The sequence below is a fragment of the Balaenoptera acutorostrata genome, chromosome 17, assembly GCF_949987535.1.
Source record: "Balaenoptera acutorostrata chromosome 17, mBalAcu1.1, whole genome shotgun sequence".
NCBI classification, from domain to species: domain Eukaryota; kingdom Metazoa; phylum Chordata; class Mammalia; order Artiodactyla; family Balaenopteridae; genus Balaenoptera; species Balaenoptera acutorostrata.
In genome coordinates this window covers 53,841,741-53,858,427 of record NC_080080.1, presented here as the reverse complement: position 1 = coordinate 53,858,427, position 16,687 = coordinate 53,841,741, and the positions used below count along the sequence as shown (strand labels likewise).

The 16,687-nt window shown below is 39.3% G+C and overlaps 1 protein-coding gene across 1 annotated transcript; it reads left to right on the top strand.

The window, feature by feature from the left end:
- Positions 1-6,398: 6,398 nt before the first annotated feature.
- On the top strand, positions 6,399-15,912 carry CA3 (carbonic anhydrase 3). Its single transcript, XM_007180134.3, has 7 exons — positions 6,399-6,736; positions 7,481-7,678; positions 9,867-9,985; positions 11,723-11,815; positions 12,882-12,944; positions 13,812-13,967; positions 14,930-15,912. Exons 1-7 carry the CDS (start codon positions 6,703-6,705, stop codon positions 15,047-15,049), a joined length of 783 nt encoding a protein of 260 aa, XP_007180196.2. The 5' UTR covers positions 6,399-6,702; the 3' UTR covers positions 15,050-15,912.
- The last annotated feature ends 775 nt before the right edge of the window (positions 15,913-16,687 follow it).

Sequence of the window (16,687 nt, the reverse complement as noted above, 5' to 3'; positions counted from 1 at the left end):
GAACCCGTGTCCCCTGCATTAGCAGGCAGATTCTCAACCACTGCGCCACCAGGGAAGCCCAAGAGATTTTTTTTTAAAAGATGGACACAATTGATAAGTCTTTAGCTAGCTCATCAAGAAGAAGAGAGGACTCAAATAAGCAAAATAAGAAATGAAAGAAGAGAAATAGCAACAGATACCACAGAGACACAAAAAATCATAAGAGAATAGTATGAGCAGTTCTATGTCAACAAATTGGACAACCTAAAAGAATTTGATACATTTCTAGACATATGCAAACTTCCAAGCCTGAATCAGGAAGAAATAGAAAATCTGAAAAAACATTAGTAGTGAAATTGAATTTATAATTTAAAAAAAAACAAAAAAACCTCCCAGCGAACAAAAGTCCAGGACTGGATGGCTTCACAGGGGAACTCTACCCAACATATAAAGAACAGCTAATACCTATCCTCCTCAAGCTATTCAAAAAATTGAAGAGGAGGGGACTTCCTTGGAGGTCCAGTGGTTAAAATTCTGCACTTCCATTTCAGGGGGCACGGGTTCAACCCCTGGTCGGGGAACTAAGATCCTGCATGCCACACATTGCAGCCAAGAAAAAGAACAAATTGAAGAGGAGGGAACATTCCCAAATTCGTTCTACAAGACCACCATTACCTCATAACAAAACCAGACAAAGACACTACAAAAAAAGAAATTGCAGGTTAGGGGCTTCCCTGGTGGCGCAGTGGTTGAGAATCTGCCTGCCAATGCAGGGAACACGGGTTCGAACCCTGGTCTGGGAAGATCCCACATGCCGCGGAGCAGCTAGGCCCGTGAGCCACAATTACTGAGCCTGCGCGTCTGGAGCCTGTGCTCCTCAACAAGAGAGGCCGCGATAGTGAGAGGCCCGCACACTGCGATGAAGAGTGGCCCCTGCTTGCCGCAACTAGAGAAAGCCCTCGCACAGAAACGAAGACCCAACACAGCCATAAATAAATAAATAAATAAATAAAAATTTAAAAAAAAAGAAAAGAAATGGTCCATGTCACTTTCACTAAAAAAAAAAAAAGAAATTGCAGGCTAATATCTCTGGTGAATATAGATGTCAAAATCCTCAACAAAATATTAGCAAACTGAATTAAACAATACATAAAAAAGATCATACACCATGATCAATGGGATTTATTCCTGGGATGCAAGGATAGATCAATATCCACGAATTGACCAAAGTGATACACTACATTAAGAAAAGGAAGAATAAAAATCACATGATCATCTAATAAATGTAAAAAAAGCATTTGACAAAACTCAACACCCATTCATGACAAAAACTCTCATCAAAGTTGGTACAGAGGGAACATATTTCAATATAATAAAGGCTATTTATGACAAACCCGCAGCTAACACCATACTCAATGGTGAAAAGCTGACAGATTTTCCTCTAAAAACAGGAATAAGACAAGGATGCCCACTCTTGCCACTTCTGTTTAACATAGTATTGGATGTCCTAGTGACAGCAATCAGGTACGAAAAAGAAATAAAAGGCATTCAAATGGGAAGGGTAGGAGTAAAAGTGTCACTATTTGCAGAAGACACAATATTGTATATAGAAAACCCTAAAGTCTCCACCCAAAAACTGTAAGAACTAATCAATGAATTCAGCAAAGTTGCAGCATACAAGATTAATATACAGAAATCTGTTGCTTTTCTATACACTAAAAGTGAACTATCAGAAAGAGAAAACAAGAAAATAATTCTGTTTGACATTGTATCAATAGAATAAAATACCTAGGAATAAACTTAACCAAGGAGGTGAAAGACTTCTACTCTGAAAGCTATAAGACACTGATGAAGGAAATTGAAGATGACACAAATAAATGGAAAGGTATCCCATGTTTATGGATTAGAAGAATTAATATTGTTAAACTGTCATTACTACCCAAAGCAATGAACAGATTTAATGCAATCCCTATCAGAATATCCATGACATTTTCACAGACTAGAACAATAATCCTAAAATTTACAGGGAACCACAAAAGACTCCAAATAGCCAAAGCAATCTTGAGAAAGAAAAACTGAGCTGGAGGTATCATGCTCCCTGACTTTAGACTGTACTACAAAGTTGTCAAAACAGTATGGTACTGACACAAAAACAGATACATAGATCAATGGAACAGTAGAGGGTGCCCAGAAATAAACCCACACACCTATTGTCAATTAATCTATGACAAAAGAGACAAGAATATACAATGGAGAAAAGACAGTCTCTTCAATAAGTGGTGCTGGGAAAATTGGACAGCTACAGTAAAAGAATGAAATTAGAACGTTTTCTCATAGCATATACAAAAGAAAACTCACAAAACCAAAAACCTCAAAATGGATTAAAGACCTAAATGGAGGACCAGAAACTACAAAACTCCTAGAAGAAAACATAGGTAGAACACTCTTTGACATAAATCTTAGCAATATTTTTGGATCTATCTCCTAAGGCAATGAAAACAAAAAGCAAAAATAAGCAAATGGGACCTCATCAAACTTGAAACCTTTGCACAGAAAAGGAAACTTCAACAAAACAAAAAGACAACCTACTGAATGGGAGAAAATACTTGTAAATGATATGTCCAATAAAGGGTTAATATCCAAAATATATGAACAGCTCATACAACTCAATATCAAAAAACCAAACAACCTGATTAAAAAATGGGCAGAAGAACTGAATTTTTCCAAAGAAGATATATAGATGGGCAGCAGGCACACAAAAAGGTACTCAACATTACTAATCATCAGAGAAATGGGAATCAAAATAATAAGAAGATATCACTTCACTCCTGTCAGAATGGCTAGCATCGAAAAGTACAAATAACAAATGTTGGCAAGGATATGGAGAAGAGCGAACCCAAGTACACTGCTGGTGGGAATGTAAACTGGTGCAGCCACTATGGGAAACAGTATGGAATTTCCTCAAGAAACTAAAAATAGAACTACCATATGCTCCAGCAATTCCACTCCTGGGTATATATAAGAGGAAAATTAAAACATTACTTTGAAAAGATGCATGCACCCCAATATTCATAGCAGCATTACTTACAATAGCCAAGATATGAAAGCAGCCTAAGTGTCCATCAACAGTGGAATGGATAAAGAAGATGTGTCTCACACACACACACACACACACACACACACACAGTGGAATGCTGCTCAGCCATAATAAAGAATGAAATTCTGCCATTTGCAACAACATAGATGGACCTGAAGGGTATTATGCTTAGTAAAATAAATCAGACAAAGACAAACACTGTGTGTTATCACTTATATGTGAACTCTAAAAAATAAAAGAAATGAACGAATTTACAAAACAGAAACAGATTCACAGATATAGAGATCAAACTAGTGGTTACCATTGGGGAAAAGGAATGGGTGAGGAGTAAGATAGGGATAGGGCATTAAGAGGTATAAACTACTATGCCTAAAATAAATAAGCTACAAGGATATATTGTACAACAGAGGGAATATAGCTGATATTTCATATTGATTTTAAATGGAGTATAATCTATAAAAATATTATACACCTGAAAATATTGAGTTGTACACCTGAAATTAATATAATATTGTAAATCAACTATACTTCAATTTTAAAAAAGAATTAGAAATATAAGGATGTACACATGAAACTTACATAATGTTATAAACCACTGTTACCTCAATAAAAAATAAATTAAAAAAGAGATAAACTGAAGGCTAAAAATTATTTTTTTAAATTTTTTATTAGCCATATTTACATTTGTATCCCAGAATTTGTTCTATGAAAATAAAAATGTGTTAGAAAATACATATCTCTATAACATATAAGATATTTAAGCACAATTATGTAATTACTTCAAATCCTAATTTATGCTTTGATCGTAGAGGTGAATAAATAGGCAATTTCTCACTTCTTTTGTTTGTTTCTGATGCACTAGAAACACCAAATGTATCAACTTGCAGAAGATTTGACTTGGTTATATTACCTAGCATCTTGCAAAATAAAATGCCAAATCGAGAGTAAAAATATGTTTAAATTTTATCAACTTAGATCTTTCGAGTTTATAATTTTAACATACCACCTGAAACTTCTACATTCAGACACTCCCTCCTCCCAATAATTTTATTTATCCAAATTATCTTCTTTGATTACTCTGTTCTCTCTCTCTCTCTCTCTCTCTCTCTCTCTCTCTCTTCCTTTCCCTGTATGAACACACTCATTTTGGGGGATAAATCTTACAAATTGCCCAATACATCAACTTTCCAATAATAGTGCTGAGAAATTCTATGTACATGTTAAGGGATAATTTGTAGCTCTTTTTCTGGCATTATTTTTCTCAGTGTATACCTAACAGTTTTCTTTTTTCAAGCCAACTCCAGAAATCTCAGTGTTTTGGACACAATTTAGATTTTTCTCTTTGCTCTGTTGACAGGGAATTTTGAAATTTATAGACAAACATGCTGGAGTAAATCAATTCAGATGCAGATGATTAATTTGGGGCTTCTGAAAAATATATTATGGTCTAAAATGACATGATATAAACTGTTTTGAAATTCCAATTTTGATTAACTCTCACAAGAAAGTACAATGAAAAAACCAACATTAGTTTTCAAGACCACAAGCCCAAACCTATTAAACATTTCACTTTGCAAATTCTAACTAGTGTTTATGTGAAATTATGTGCTATTGTGCAAGTGTTTAATTGATTACTTTGCACAGTCTTTTTAAAATTTTAATTAATGACAACCCATTTTAAAACTCTATGCATAAATAGTAACAATATGATGAATTCCTGGATTGTTGGCCTTGTTTGGTATAAAGGCTTTATTACAAAACTTTACCTGTATCATTACTGTATCAAATAACATGAAATGTAGTTACCAATCTTCTAACCACATATAGCAGAAAAAGAGAGATGGAAACAATTTCGTGAATTGGCACAGGATCGTAGTTTACTGATACAAATAATTACGCAGAATATAACCTCTATTAACCACAAACTACAGCGGCACACTATCACAGTGAAGCAGAAAAATGGCCCAGATATGCCAACTCAGTAGCCTTTCTAATCCAACACTGACATATTTGAGCTCAGAGTCTAAGGGCATTTGCATTGATGTTTGCTTGGATTTTCCAAACCGTCTCAGTTCTTGATTCCACATCGCTATTGTGTGGATCAAATAATCCCTGGTCACAAAAATACGCTGGGGAGTGACTCCCCTGGCGTCCAGGTTATGAGTGTGGTTAGTCATTCCACATGCCTTGGGGATGAGCTATCTTTACCATGATGAGAGATTTCCTTTTCAAGTTTTGTAATCCCCAGATACAAAAGCCTAACATCAATAAAAGTCAAAGTAATTAAGAAAAGGTATATTACAACCTTGTTCAAGACAGCACTGGAATTAGGCTTATCTCTTCTTGCTGTCTTTTTTAGAAATAAAATTAATACTGACCTGGAACAAAGAAAAAAATTTATATACTCTTAAAACTGTAAATATCTACTACACTGTTTCTTCAGTGTGAACTACAACCAGACGTTTAAAAATATATCTTCGACATGTGCACACTGGATACGCCAGTTCTATTCTCCTTTTGTGTGGGTTATCGTACTATAAAACAACTTGGGAGGGGGAGAAAAAAAATACAAAGCAATTCTGGAAAATTTTCCGCTCTCTTTTCTTCCAGTCTTTCATTATGTCTTGGAAAATGAGGTCATACGTTTTACACAATATGACTCACTTTATGTTCGTGGCCTTCCAACACTCCAGAAGGTTCTCGACTTTTCGTGAGCAGACTTACAGCTCACGCAGTCGGTAAATCAGGCTCCTGCTCTGCGGTAACCTGCATCCAGATCTCTCCCCGATTCCCGAGACCCAGCCCTCGGAGTCCTGAGGACCAAAGGGACCCACGAGGTTAAGAAATGCTGCCTGGTGTGGTTCAGGGATCTGGCATCGTCAATCTCTCAAGAATAACAGAGTTAGAGAACCTGCCCTCCGGCCTCTTTCTTCCCATCCTTTGCTGCTAGGATTTTACAAGTTGCCTGCAAGGGAGTCAAACATGGGTCAGGCAAACAAACGTGTTCTTTCCAGCCACCGAAACCGGATCGCTGGAGCGAAATAAACCCGCAGAAGCATCTGGAGACCGCAGCCAGACCGGCAGCCTGCGCTAAAAGCAACTTCTAAGTGAGGCTGCAAGTGCCAGCGGGGTGCAGATTTTAGTTGGATGCTAAGCACAACTACCACGCCCCATCCCCCCTTACCAAAAAAAAAAAAAAAAAAAAAAAAAGCTTGGAGGAGGGAGGGAGGGAGGAGGAGGAGGCGAAAGTCGCCGGCATTTCTGCACATCGGCGCCCGGGGTTAGAGAGCCGTGCAGCTTTAGGAGCCGGGAGGAAGGAATAGAAGGGCCAGGAGAAGCGCTCCCAGGGAGAGGGGAGGGGAGGGGAGGAGAGGGGAGGAGAGGGGAAGGATGCCCTCCGCCCATCTCCCCCCACCCCGACAGCTGTCCAACTTTTGGAATTCATTGGCTTCCCCACTCCGCCTCCCAAATACCACCCCAATCCTGTTTAGCCCCCCACCCCACCCTCGCTGACCTAATAAGGCCGTGCAAGTGTGGGGGGACCTATATAAAAGGTGAGGGCTCACGGGGACTGTGCACGGCGGAGGAGAGAAGGCAGCAGCCGTCCAGTGCCCAAGAAAACGACCATGGCCAAGGAGTGGGGCTACGCCGACCACAACGGTGAGTGTGGGCAGCGGCTGCCGGTCAGTTCGGGATGGTGCTGCTCAGAAAGTGCGCAACTCCAGCAAGTGCGGTGGCGCGGATGGAAACTAACATTTACCGAGCACTTCCCGAGTGCCAAACACTGCTGACCCTTTTACTTTTTATCTGATTTAGTTCTCCGTGGTGTGGAGCTGTTATTACTCCCATTGGAGGAAACTGAAGCGCAGAGAGGTTCGGTAACTAGCCCAGATCGCAGTGCCTCTGACGGAGAAGTCAGACCACCGAGGGCCAGTTCTCACTGTCCCCTTCTCCATGATACTGGGCAAGCACTTAACCTCTCTGAGCCTGGTATTGGTCTAAGCTGCTCTGCCTGCAGCTCCTGCTTACCCATGGGAAAAGGAATATGGATATGCTCTGAAATCTACTTAGGGTCAGTGTTATTTTATTCCGGCTCTATGACAGAAGATGGCATTGGTAAAACATGTGATGAAGTCCACTTCAAAAATAAAGCTTTGAGGCTATATTTGAGCAAATACACGGAAAATTTGAGGAAATACACAGAGTTAAGTATAGTCTCCAGGTACACTATTAACAAAACTATGAACAGGTCTTAAACACTAAGCCTTGTATTGCCCAATCTGATATTCAAGACCTTTTTATAATCACTGGCTAGCCTCTGTGTATTTTGCTGGTTTAGTCACTTAGAAAGAGGGCTTGGATTGTGCCACCAAATAAATAAATCCCCTCAATTTGATTTCCCAGGTCCTGACCACTGGCATGAACTTTACCCGATTGCCAAGGGAGACAACCAGTCGCCCATTGAATTGCACACTAAAGACATCAAGCACGACCCTTCCCTGAAGCCATGGTCAGCATCTTATGACCCCGGCTCTGCCAAGACCATCCTGAACAATGGGAAGACCTGCAGGGTTGTGTTTGATGATACTTATGACAGGTCAAGTAAGTATCACACTTAGGTAGAGACACGTGAACATTTTCAACATCCATATTAGCAAAATGTGATTTATGACACAGCAACAGAATTGGTGGGAAGCGGGGGGCACTTCTTCTCTGAAAAAGGAGATGACATTTGACTTTGCTCTAGTCTTGAAGAATTACATTTATACATAGAAGAGGAATGTCTCACTCTCTAATGCTGGTCACCCAGGCTGCTACAAAATGGCCCCATGCCCAAGCTAAAAGTTGGCAATGCATTCCTGAAATGAAACTTGATAGGGAGGTGATGGTAATGAGTCCAAATGAGTGTTCTTCAGGCTCTGATGGTCTACACCTGAGGGGTTTTTTGCTTCCTAACCAAGGCCTGGAGAGCAAGGCTCCCAGTCCCAAAAGTGGCACAGATTCCATTCTACAGAGCAAGGAACATAGCAAAGAAACCAAGTAGGTACTCTCTTCCTCTGCTGTGTGGGTAGGGGCCAATCCAGGGGAGAGAGTAGACCCACTGTATGAATCAAGAAGACTTGCCTTCAATGCTTCAGTGGGGTTCATCTGACTAATCATTTTGGTGAGTGTTTTTGAAGAATCTGACAATTTCTTCTTGAGTTGTGATTTGTATTTGTGTGAAAATGAAAAATCTCATGTTTAAAAAAAAATCTCTTTATTTCACCTACACTATTAAGCAAATCAATGAAATAAAAGAAGGCTAATTAGAAATGCTTTATTTCACTGTGAATGAAGTAAGAATCTACCTTTAGCATTTTGGTGCTTGATATACAGTAATACATTTTCCTATAACCACATTTGTAAAAAATTTAAAATTATCCTTACTGATGTATAGGAATGAATATTCTCAATGATGTTGTAATTAAAGAGTAATAGTTATAATTTCTACCTACTAGCAGGTTCCAGGTAAGGAATATCATAAAAATATATTTTCTTAAACAATAATCTCGTTGGTATCTGCTACTTTTTTTCTCTTATCCATTTAAATCAAGTTCCATTCTGAAGGATTAGTAACAAAATTAAACAGTATCTGTTAGGTTGGATCACATGAAAATGACTTTTTGTAAGCAAAAATGATTGACTATTGACAATTTCATATAATTCATCCTAATAAATTGGACTCATATGACCAAATAATAACTGTTCCTAGTGGTTGGGTAGAAAAAAATGCAATTAATCAAACCAGTCGTTCCTACATGACCAAGCTTACACAAGCCTCATTCTATTGTTTTAGACCTATACTATGGCTTTCAGTGTGCCATTTCAGCACCAACAGTTAGTCAATCTTTTCTAGAATAGCTACCCTCTGAATTCTATTTTGATCTAGCTTATGTTGCTAAATTTTGATTTTAGGGTTTCTGTATAGTTTCCAATATCCTTTAGAAAATATTTGAACTTCTAAATCACTCCCCAGGCTGAATGAAGTGAAACCAAGTTAAGTGCCAGGTTGAGGTATTTGGACAACAAACTCACATTCATGCTATGGAGAATCATCTCGTTTAGGGGTCCACATTGATTTCCTGGGAAACTTCTGAATTTTCCATTTCATCTCATTTGAGTAAACACAGTCTGAATTAGACATGGATGAGAGCTCTTGCCTGTAGTACTGAAGAAAAGTGTAGTGAGGCGAGACATGGAGAAGGAATTCACATTTGTTCAGTGATGACTCTGCTGGGCACTGTGATGAGCAGTTTAAAGCCCTTAATCTCATTTAATCCTCACAGCAGCTCTGAAAGGTCAGTATTATTATCACCTTCAGAGAGATGCAGAAATGGGTTCAGAGAAGTTTAGCAATTTGCCTGAGATCACACAACTAGCAGGGGGTGGGGCCGGGATTGAAACCTAAGTCTGCCTGGCTCTCAAATATCCTGTTCTCCCCAGTGCACCACACAACAGACCTGTGCTTTGGTTGTTTTCATTGCCCATCTCCTGTTTTAATTTTATTTTCATACATGTTAAATTGACATTTAAAAAATAATAAAACAAGCAAAGAAAATCAGAAAGACAGAGAAGAGAAAGCATTTATTCTGATATAACCCAAGACTTGACTTTGTGAGAAAGAGACAAGTGTGCTTGGGAATGGCACCATCAGCCCAGCCCATCAAGCTTAGGCTATAAGGGCTGTTTAAAGCAGGGCTCTGTAAAAGAAGTGTGAGTTCACTGCTGACCTAGCTTCTCTGAATCACAGTGCTGAGAGGTGGTCCTCTCACTGCACCCTACCGGCTTCGCCAGTTTCATCTTCACTGGGGCTCCTCGGATGATCACGGCTCTGAGCACAGCGTGGATGGAGTCAAGTATGCAGCGGAGGTAGGAGGAATTGCCATTACCCACTCTGGATCTCACCCGGTGAAAACTGAAAACTGAACGATAATGACAGAATAGCATCCAATGCGTTTGCTTCAAGCCTGTAGTTATGAAAAGAGCTGCAATAGTTTAGCATAAACTGAAGCTGCCCAACATTCTAGGTTAGACAGTTAAGAGAGTGTAGGTGAGTTAGTGTCACGCATGAAGAATTTCAAGATTGTATTTAGAAATTGGATAGCAGCTTAATAATAATATTTTTAAAAAAGCCAGGGACCTGACTGGAACTGAAAAGATAATGGTAGCTAATACTTATTAAGTGCCTACAAGTACTAACTCATTTGATCCTCTCAGCACACTATGAGATGGGCTACAGACAAGGAAACTGAGGCACAGAAAGGTTACATAACAAAGTCACACAGCGCATGAGTGCTAGACCTGTGCTCTACCTTATGCTGATTGGCTTCATAGTTCATCATCCTGCCCAGTGCTCTAAGCTGCCTCTTTTACAAGACTGTGGTGCTTTAAAAATAGCACTTAGTAATTCTGGCTAATGCTTATGCTCTAGTCTCTTAATGAAGGGTGTGCATATGTGTGTGGATGTGTGTGTGATTTTATATGTACATATGTACTTATACAGAGATAGCTAGATATAGATACACACAATTTAATGTGAACAAATACTACTCTCTGTTCCAGTTAACCCTTAACGGAAACCCATGATTTGTAGCTCAGATCAAGGCATCAAATTACAAGGAAATAAGACAAGCCTCCTGCATGTTCTCTGTATAAAGCCAAGCCTATAAGGGGTGACAAATGCCCTGGAGGTGAGGATAATTCCATTTGTACTGCCAAACTCTTCCAGAGGCAGACTCTGGTCAACCATAGGAGCTGAGACAGAAACCTTGGAGCCACTTGTGGACACTCTCTTAGGCAGCATCATTAGGCAGCCTAACTAAATTTGACTAAACAGTTAAACTAAACTATAGGAGACCCGAAGTACTTCCCTGTGATCATTTCTCTACAGCCCATCTAGACAGCCGGTGACAGGATAAATTAATTGAGAATGCCTTCCAGACATCTTCCCCCACAAATGGGGAAAGTTTAGTATATTCCTTACAAATGTGGGCAAGGCTTGCAGTTCGGTCTTTACATGTGGGATTATCTCACACTTTTGGTCTTGAATAAAATACTTCTAAATTGCCATGAACTATTGTATTCTCTTGCCATTCTATATAATGCAATGTGAAAAATTTGACTAATTTAACTAGTGTCTATGTTAGCACCTTAACATTATTAAGGTAAGGTGACCACCCAGTTCTAGACCATTTGTTGCTGAAAGGAGAGAGGCATGAAGACACCTAAGAATTTGTCCCCTTATTTTTCCTCTCCTACTTCCCAGTTAATTGTGACTTTAGAATGCTAGCAGATTCCTGTTTATAACTCTGTGTTTCACTGTTTGATTTGGTCAGAAAAAGGACTAATGTTATACAAAGCTAAAATAATATTTTGAATTGGTTTAATGAAAGTTCAGTTTTTACCAATTCTACCTATCATAACTTTTAATTTGAATCATTAAATGTCTTACCAAAATATTGCATGCTAATTTTTAGAATTCTGTCAACTTCTGTGAGAGTGTTCAGCAACCTTAGACTGTATAATTATTGGGTTTATTGTGAATAATTTTATACTTGTTTCCTTATTTTAGGAATTTACCTCATAACCTCTGTTCTATGGTTTCAGCTTCATTTGGTTCACTGGAATTCAAAGTATAACAGTTTTGCAAGTGCTCTGAAGCAACCTGATGGAGTAGCTGTGATTGGCATTTTTCTGAAGGTAAGGTAAAAATTGACCATGTATTTTTTTCAAAGTTTAGTTCCTTATCAATGCTTAAGTTTTACTCCCTCCTTTTATTTAAAGGGGAGAGAGGAATGAATTTCAGTATTCATTCAACTATTCAAGATATTTCTGTTAAGATCAGCTCAAAATTTTTTGCTCTCCCTTAAAAGAGTAACTTTTGCCATACTTCAGTACCCCTAGCACTTCTAAATTTTCTTAAGATGCAGGATGTATGCGTGTGTGTGCGTGTGTGTATGTGTGTGGTGTGTGTGTGGGGGGGCAGTGGAGATGGAGCCTTTGAAGGAGCTTATTTCACTGGCAGTGAGGGCAAGGGCAGCATTGTTCATTACCCTTTCCTGCTACTCCATGTCAATTGCAGTGGAAACCAGAAAAGCCAATGTTGGGAACGTCTGTGATGCCGAGTCCCTGGCTGGACATCCACTCGGCTTAGGGTGGCCACCACTCACATGATCCCAGGCTAAGATAGCACATGGAATGTGTGTGTTGTTGAGCCAGCCTTGGTGTAGAGAGGACTTGGTGTCATTAACACATGAATTTAGTGGTAACATAACCAAGATTTTAAGCCAGAGGTGAAAATCTAGCTTCTTTCTTTTTGAATGACCTAATTTGTTTTATGTTCTGAATTCATTGGGTCATTTTCAGTGCTTGAACACAGTACTACAGGAAGTGGAGTGGGTCTGAGCAGAAAGACAACGAGTTTAGTTTTAGATACACTGAGTCCATCCTAGCTCTAATTCTATTAAAAAGAAAAGTAGACTGACTTCACAGAGAAGGTCAAGGACATAGATGTAAATCAACATGTAATTTGTGGTTTTGTACTTCAGAGGCCTGGAGTCCAAGTTTAGTTCAGAAAATATATACTCTAAAATCTTGGGGGGGGGGAATAAACTTATGTTTTTGCTTAGTACAAGATATTCTGACAGATTTATAAACACTAGTTGTAGATGGATGGATTAAAATTAGTTTTTAAGACAATCCTAAATTATGGAGAAGAGAAAAATATAGTTGTTGGTTTACTTTTTCTTTTTTTTTTTTTTAACAGATAGGACATGAGAAAGGCGAGTTCCAGCTGCTCCTTGATGCGCTGGACAAAATTAAGACAAAGGTAAAAAAAAATCATTTTCCCTCCCAGAACATAAAAGCAGGGTATGTCAATTTTTTCTTTTTACATTTTCAAGTGTATTTCTTTCACCTAAAATCTGTTAGTAAGTTTGATGAAAATGCTAAGCATACATATAAAAGCAAATGCTATTATATTTGTATGTATATTTTTATGGTTTATAGGTTTTAGAGCAGTTTCACATACATAAATTTATTTAATCCTCATAGTCAACCTGTCAGATAACTACATTTTTAATGAAGTGTTTGAGAGAAAAGTTGAGTGGTGTTCCCCTGCCCAACACACACACACACACACACACACACACACACACACACACACACACACTTACACACATGCAGAGGTACTAAATGTTTGGGTCCTAGTGTTTCCCTTTCTCTCCTGGGTGGCACCTGTATATTTTAAATCTTAACAGTAGATTCTTCTACTTAGCAGACTCACTTTAATTCTTTCTGTTCTAATCAAACGCTTTTAGTTTTACCACCAGAGAAAGTAAGTATTCTGAGTATGATACTCAATAAAAATGCAACTCTGTTTTGTATCATCAAGAACCACAGCATTAACTTGTATGAAATATTTCTATTACAGTTTATAATGAGTTTGTCCTTTTTCTTGAGAAATGATAGATTTATAGTGCTACCTAGAGTGAATAAGGAATAAAATTGACTGTGGCAAAGTCATACCATGCAAACCGGCCTCCCCCATCTGCCCTTTATATCTGAAAGGCACGTCCTTGTTCACAAGCCCCGTTTTCTCTGTTGCATTTGAAATCCATTCTCCCCAAACGGTGAGACGCTGGGGCAGGCGATGCGCATGCGCCCGCTCACCGCGCTGGGTCCCGCTGTCTCCCAGGGCAAGGAGGCGCCCTTCACGAACTTCGACCCGTCCTGCCTGTTCCCCGCCTGCCGAGACTACTGGACCTACCACGGCTCCTTCACCACGCCGCCCTGCGAGGAGTGCATCGTGTGGCTCCTGCTGAAGGAGCCGATCACCGTGAGCCCCGAACAGGTGAGCGGCGGCCGCGGGCCGGCCTTGAGAACACGCTGACTTACCGTCGCCGGCGGGCTCTGTGAGATACAGACGCTAAACTGAAAATATAAAGCAATAGATGCTTACCGAACAGCTCTGCGACTGGAGATTTCATAGTTTGCCCCGGTTAATTACGATCAGCCTGTTTAACTTTCTAAAGCTCAACTTCCAAAGGGTACCAGGCTAAATGCAAGAACATTTAAAGGTGGCGGTGATGCTGAACAATGCCCAAGTTTGTGCTCTAGAAACACTGAAGGGTACAGATCCATATGAGTTAGACTTTGCTAATTTGGAGAACTCCCAAATACTGAGCCCTGTTTAGGAGATGGAATGGTAAATACAGGCCTGGGGATAAGATGCTGGTGGAAGGGATTGAATATCCTTGTGAGGTGTGTACTGGTTCCCCAGTTTTACAGCTAAGTAGGCTGAGGCTCAGATAGGTTAAGCAGTTTGCTCATGATCACACAGCCAAGGGCAGGATCTGAGATTGCACCTCCAGTCTGTCTGCTTTCAATACCTTCGACCTCTCTCCTCAGGCCTCCCTTCTAAGTGTTCATGTAAATTGACTTCATTAACTTATGCAATGAAGGGCCAATTGAGCTTATTATTTGCACTGTCTTCCACTCCTACATAAGGGATAGATTTCACACTGATCTGTCAAATTAAAATAATTGTTTCAGAATTCAGGAGGAAAAGGTTTTGACCAGAGGGTATGGTGATCCTGTATAAAATGAAGAAAAGTGTTTTTACAAATTAAAAAAAAAAAAAAAAAAAAAAAAGGTTTTTGTTACTCAGAACCAAATAACTCTGGACTGGACATTGGAGACAGGTTTTGTAGTTTGCTTGTTTAGAAAGCTGGCGATTTCTAACTCTTTGTCACACGCTTAATGTGTCCACTTGGTCCAAATGTCATGCTGACAGCCTTCCCTCGCCCCTTGCAGATGGCCAAGCTGCGGGGCCTCTACTCCAGCGCGGAAAATGAGCCCCCGGTGCACCTGGTGAGGAACTGGCGCCCTCCACAGCCTGTCAAAGGCAGGATAGTGAAGGCCTCCTTCAAGTGAGGCTGCTGGAGCTTGCCCTCTTCAGGAAAGGAAACCGACAGTGCAGAGCTTGTTTCCTTGCCTCCTTTTGGTGCTTCTTACTCCAAGTATATTTCACTTTTCCATACCAAGCAATGAAGATGAGAGATGTGATCACCAAGAAACTGGAATTAACTATTGACAAGATCTAATATGAAAGCATTTGGCCTTTTTAATAATCACCTTTCCTGTAAAAACAGCATTTCTAGTAAGGTTTCAAAGAAGAAGAAACAGAGTTGGAAGAGGAAAGGTAGAGAAAAATGGCTGTTGGGCACTGTTTTTGTGTCATCTTAAATTTCACAGAACTTCAGTTTACTCTTTTCATGTTATGAGTTATCCATCTTAAAGAAATAATGAGTAATTATATACGTGGGGGTAGAGGTGTCTGAAGATCGTATAGCAATTCAGCATAAGCCAGAAATTAAAATGACTGTGGATACCGAGAATTGAGATGGTGATGTGTTTTAACCTTTAAATAAAACCAATAAGAGGTCCATCACTTATTCACATTTAAACTACTGTAAAGATTGCCTGGTTTTGATTATCAATGAAAGTAAAATACACTGACTAGGAATTTTTTTAAAAAAATTGACCCACTATTTGAATGCTTTCTTCATAAAGATGTTGACTTTATCCTAATATTTTTCTTTACCTGAAGGAGGGCCATTTATTTTTCATTTTACTACTTTTATCTTTGCATGCTTATTAAAATAAAAACTGCCTCTGATATCTTTCTAATTTGAGCGTGGGATTAATGATTCCTAGAACATGCAGGAGTGAATGCCTGCACTTGAAGTAAAAGCAGTTGTACTGATCATCAAAACTAATAAAGACATGAATGTAAACAGTTGAGTGTTGTGTTTTTTAAGGAGGGAGAACATTGTAAGTTTATTTTTATAACTGAAGTGACTCAAATTCTGAGTTGGATTGGAAGCTACATTCCTTGTAGAGCAGCTGAAGCAATTACTGGGGGCCTTCCGAGGAGATTGCAGACAGAAGAGGAATGTGTAGCCATACATTTGACAGTGTGGACTAGTTTCCAGAGGCCTCAAAGTTGGTTTAGGATTCTGGGGTGCATACCAGTACCATGGTTGCTAACTTAGGGGCATGGAATCAACTCAGACTGTAGCCTTTATGTCCTTATTTTTTTAAAATGTGCATCAAGATAACACCAGTCTAACACTGAAAAAATCCATACATTGAGACCTTCAAAAATATCTTTAGACATAAAGTCTAATTTTGCAGTTAGTAGCTTTGATAAATCTTTTATCACATCACTGGCTAATATGTTAACTTACTTTCAAAAATGGCAGCAATAATTGAATTACCCTAAAGAATGAAAATGGTATTGGGTCAGGAGAGTCCTGCAATGCTGGAAATCAAGTCATGTGACAGAGTCCTAGGAGGCTAATGTTATTTAATGGTTTACCATTTGGGTGAAGTAAAACCAGGTTGGTCAGTGCAAACTGGTTGTGTTAATTAAACCCCTTGAAATTAGGAGGTGTGGAGCTTTCATCAGTTAGTGGTAATACACAAACTGATTCTCTCAGGGTACTTGGTAATGCTGGGAGCACTGTAAAAATGTACCCAATGCACACTCATATGTGGTGAAGGAACATA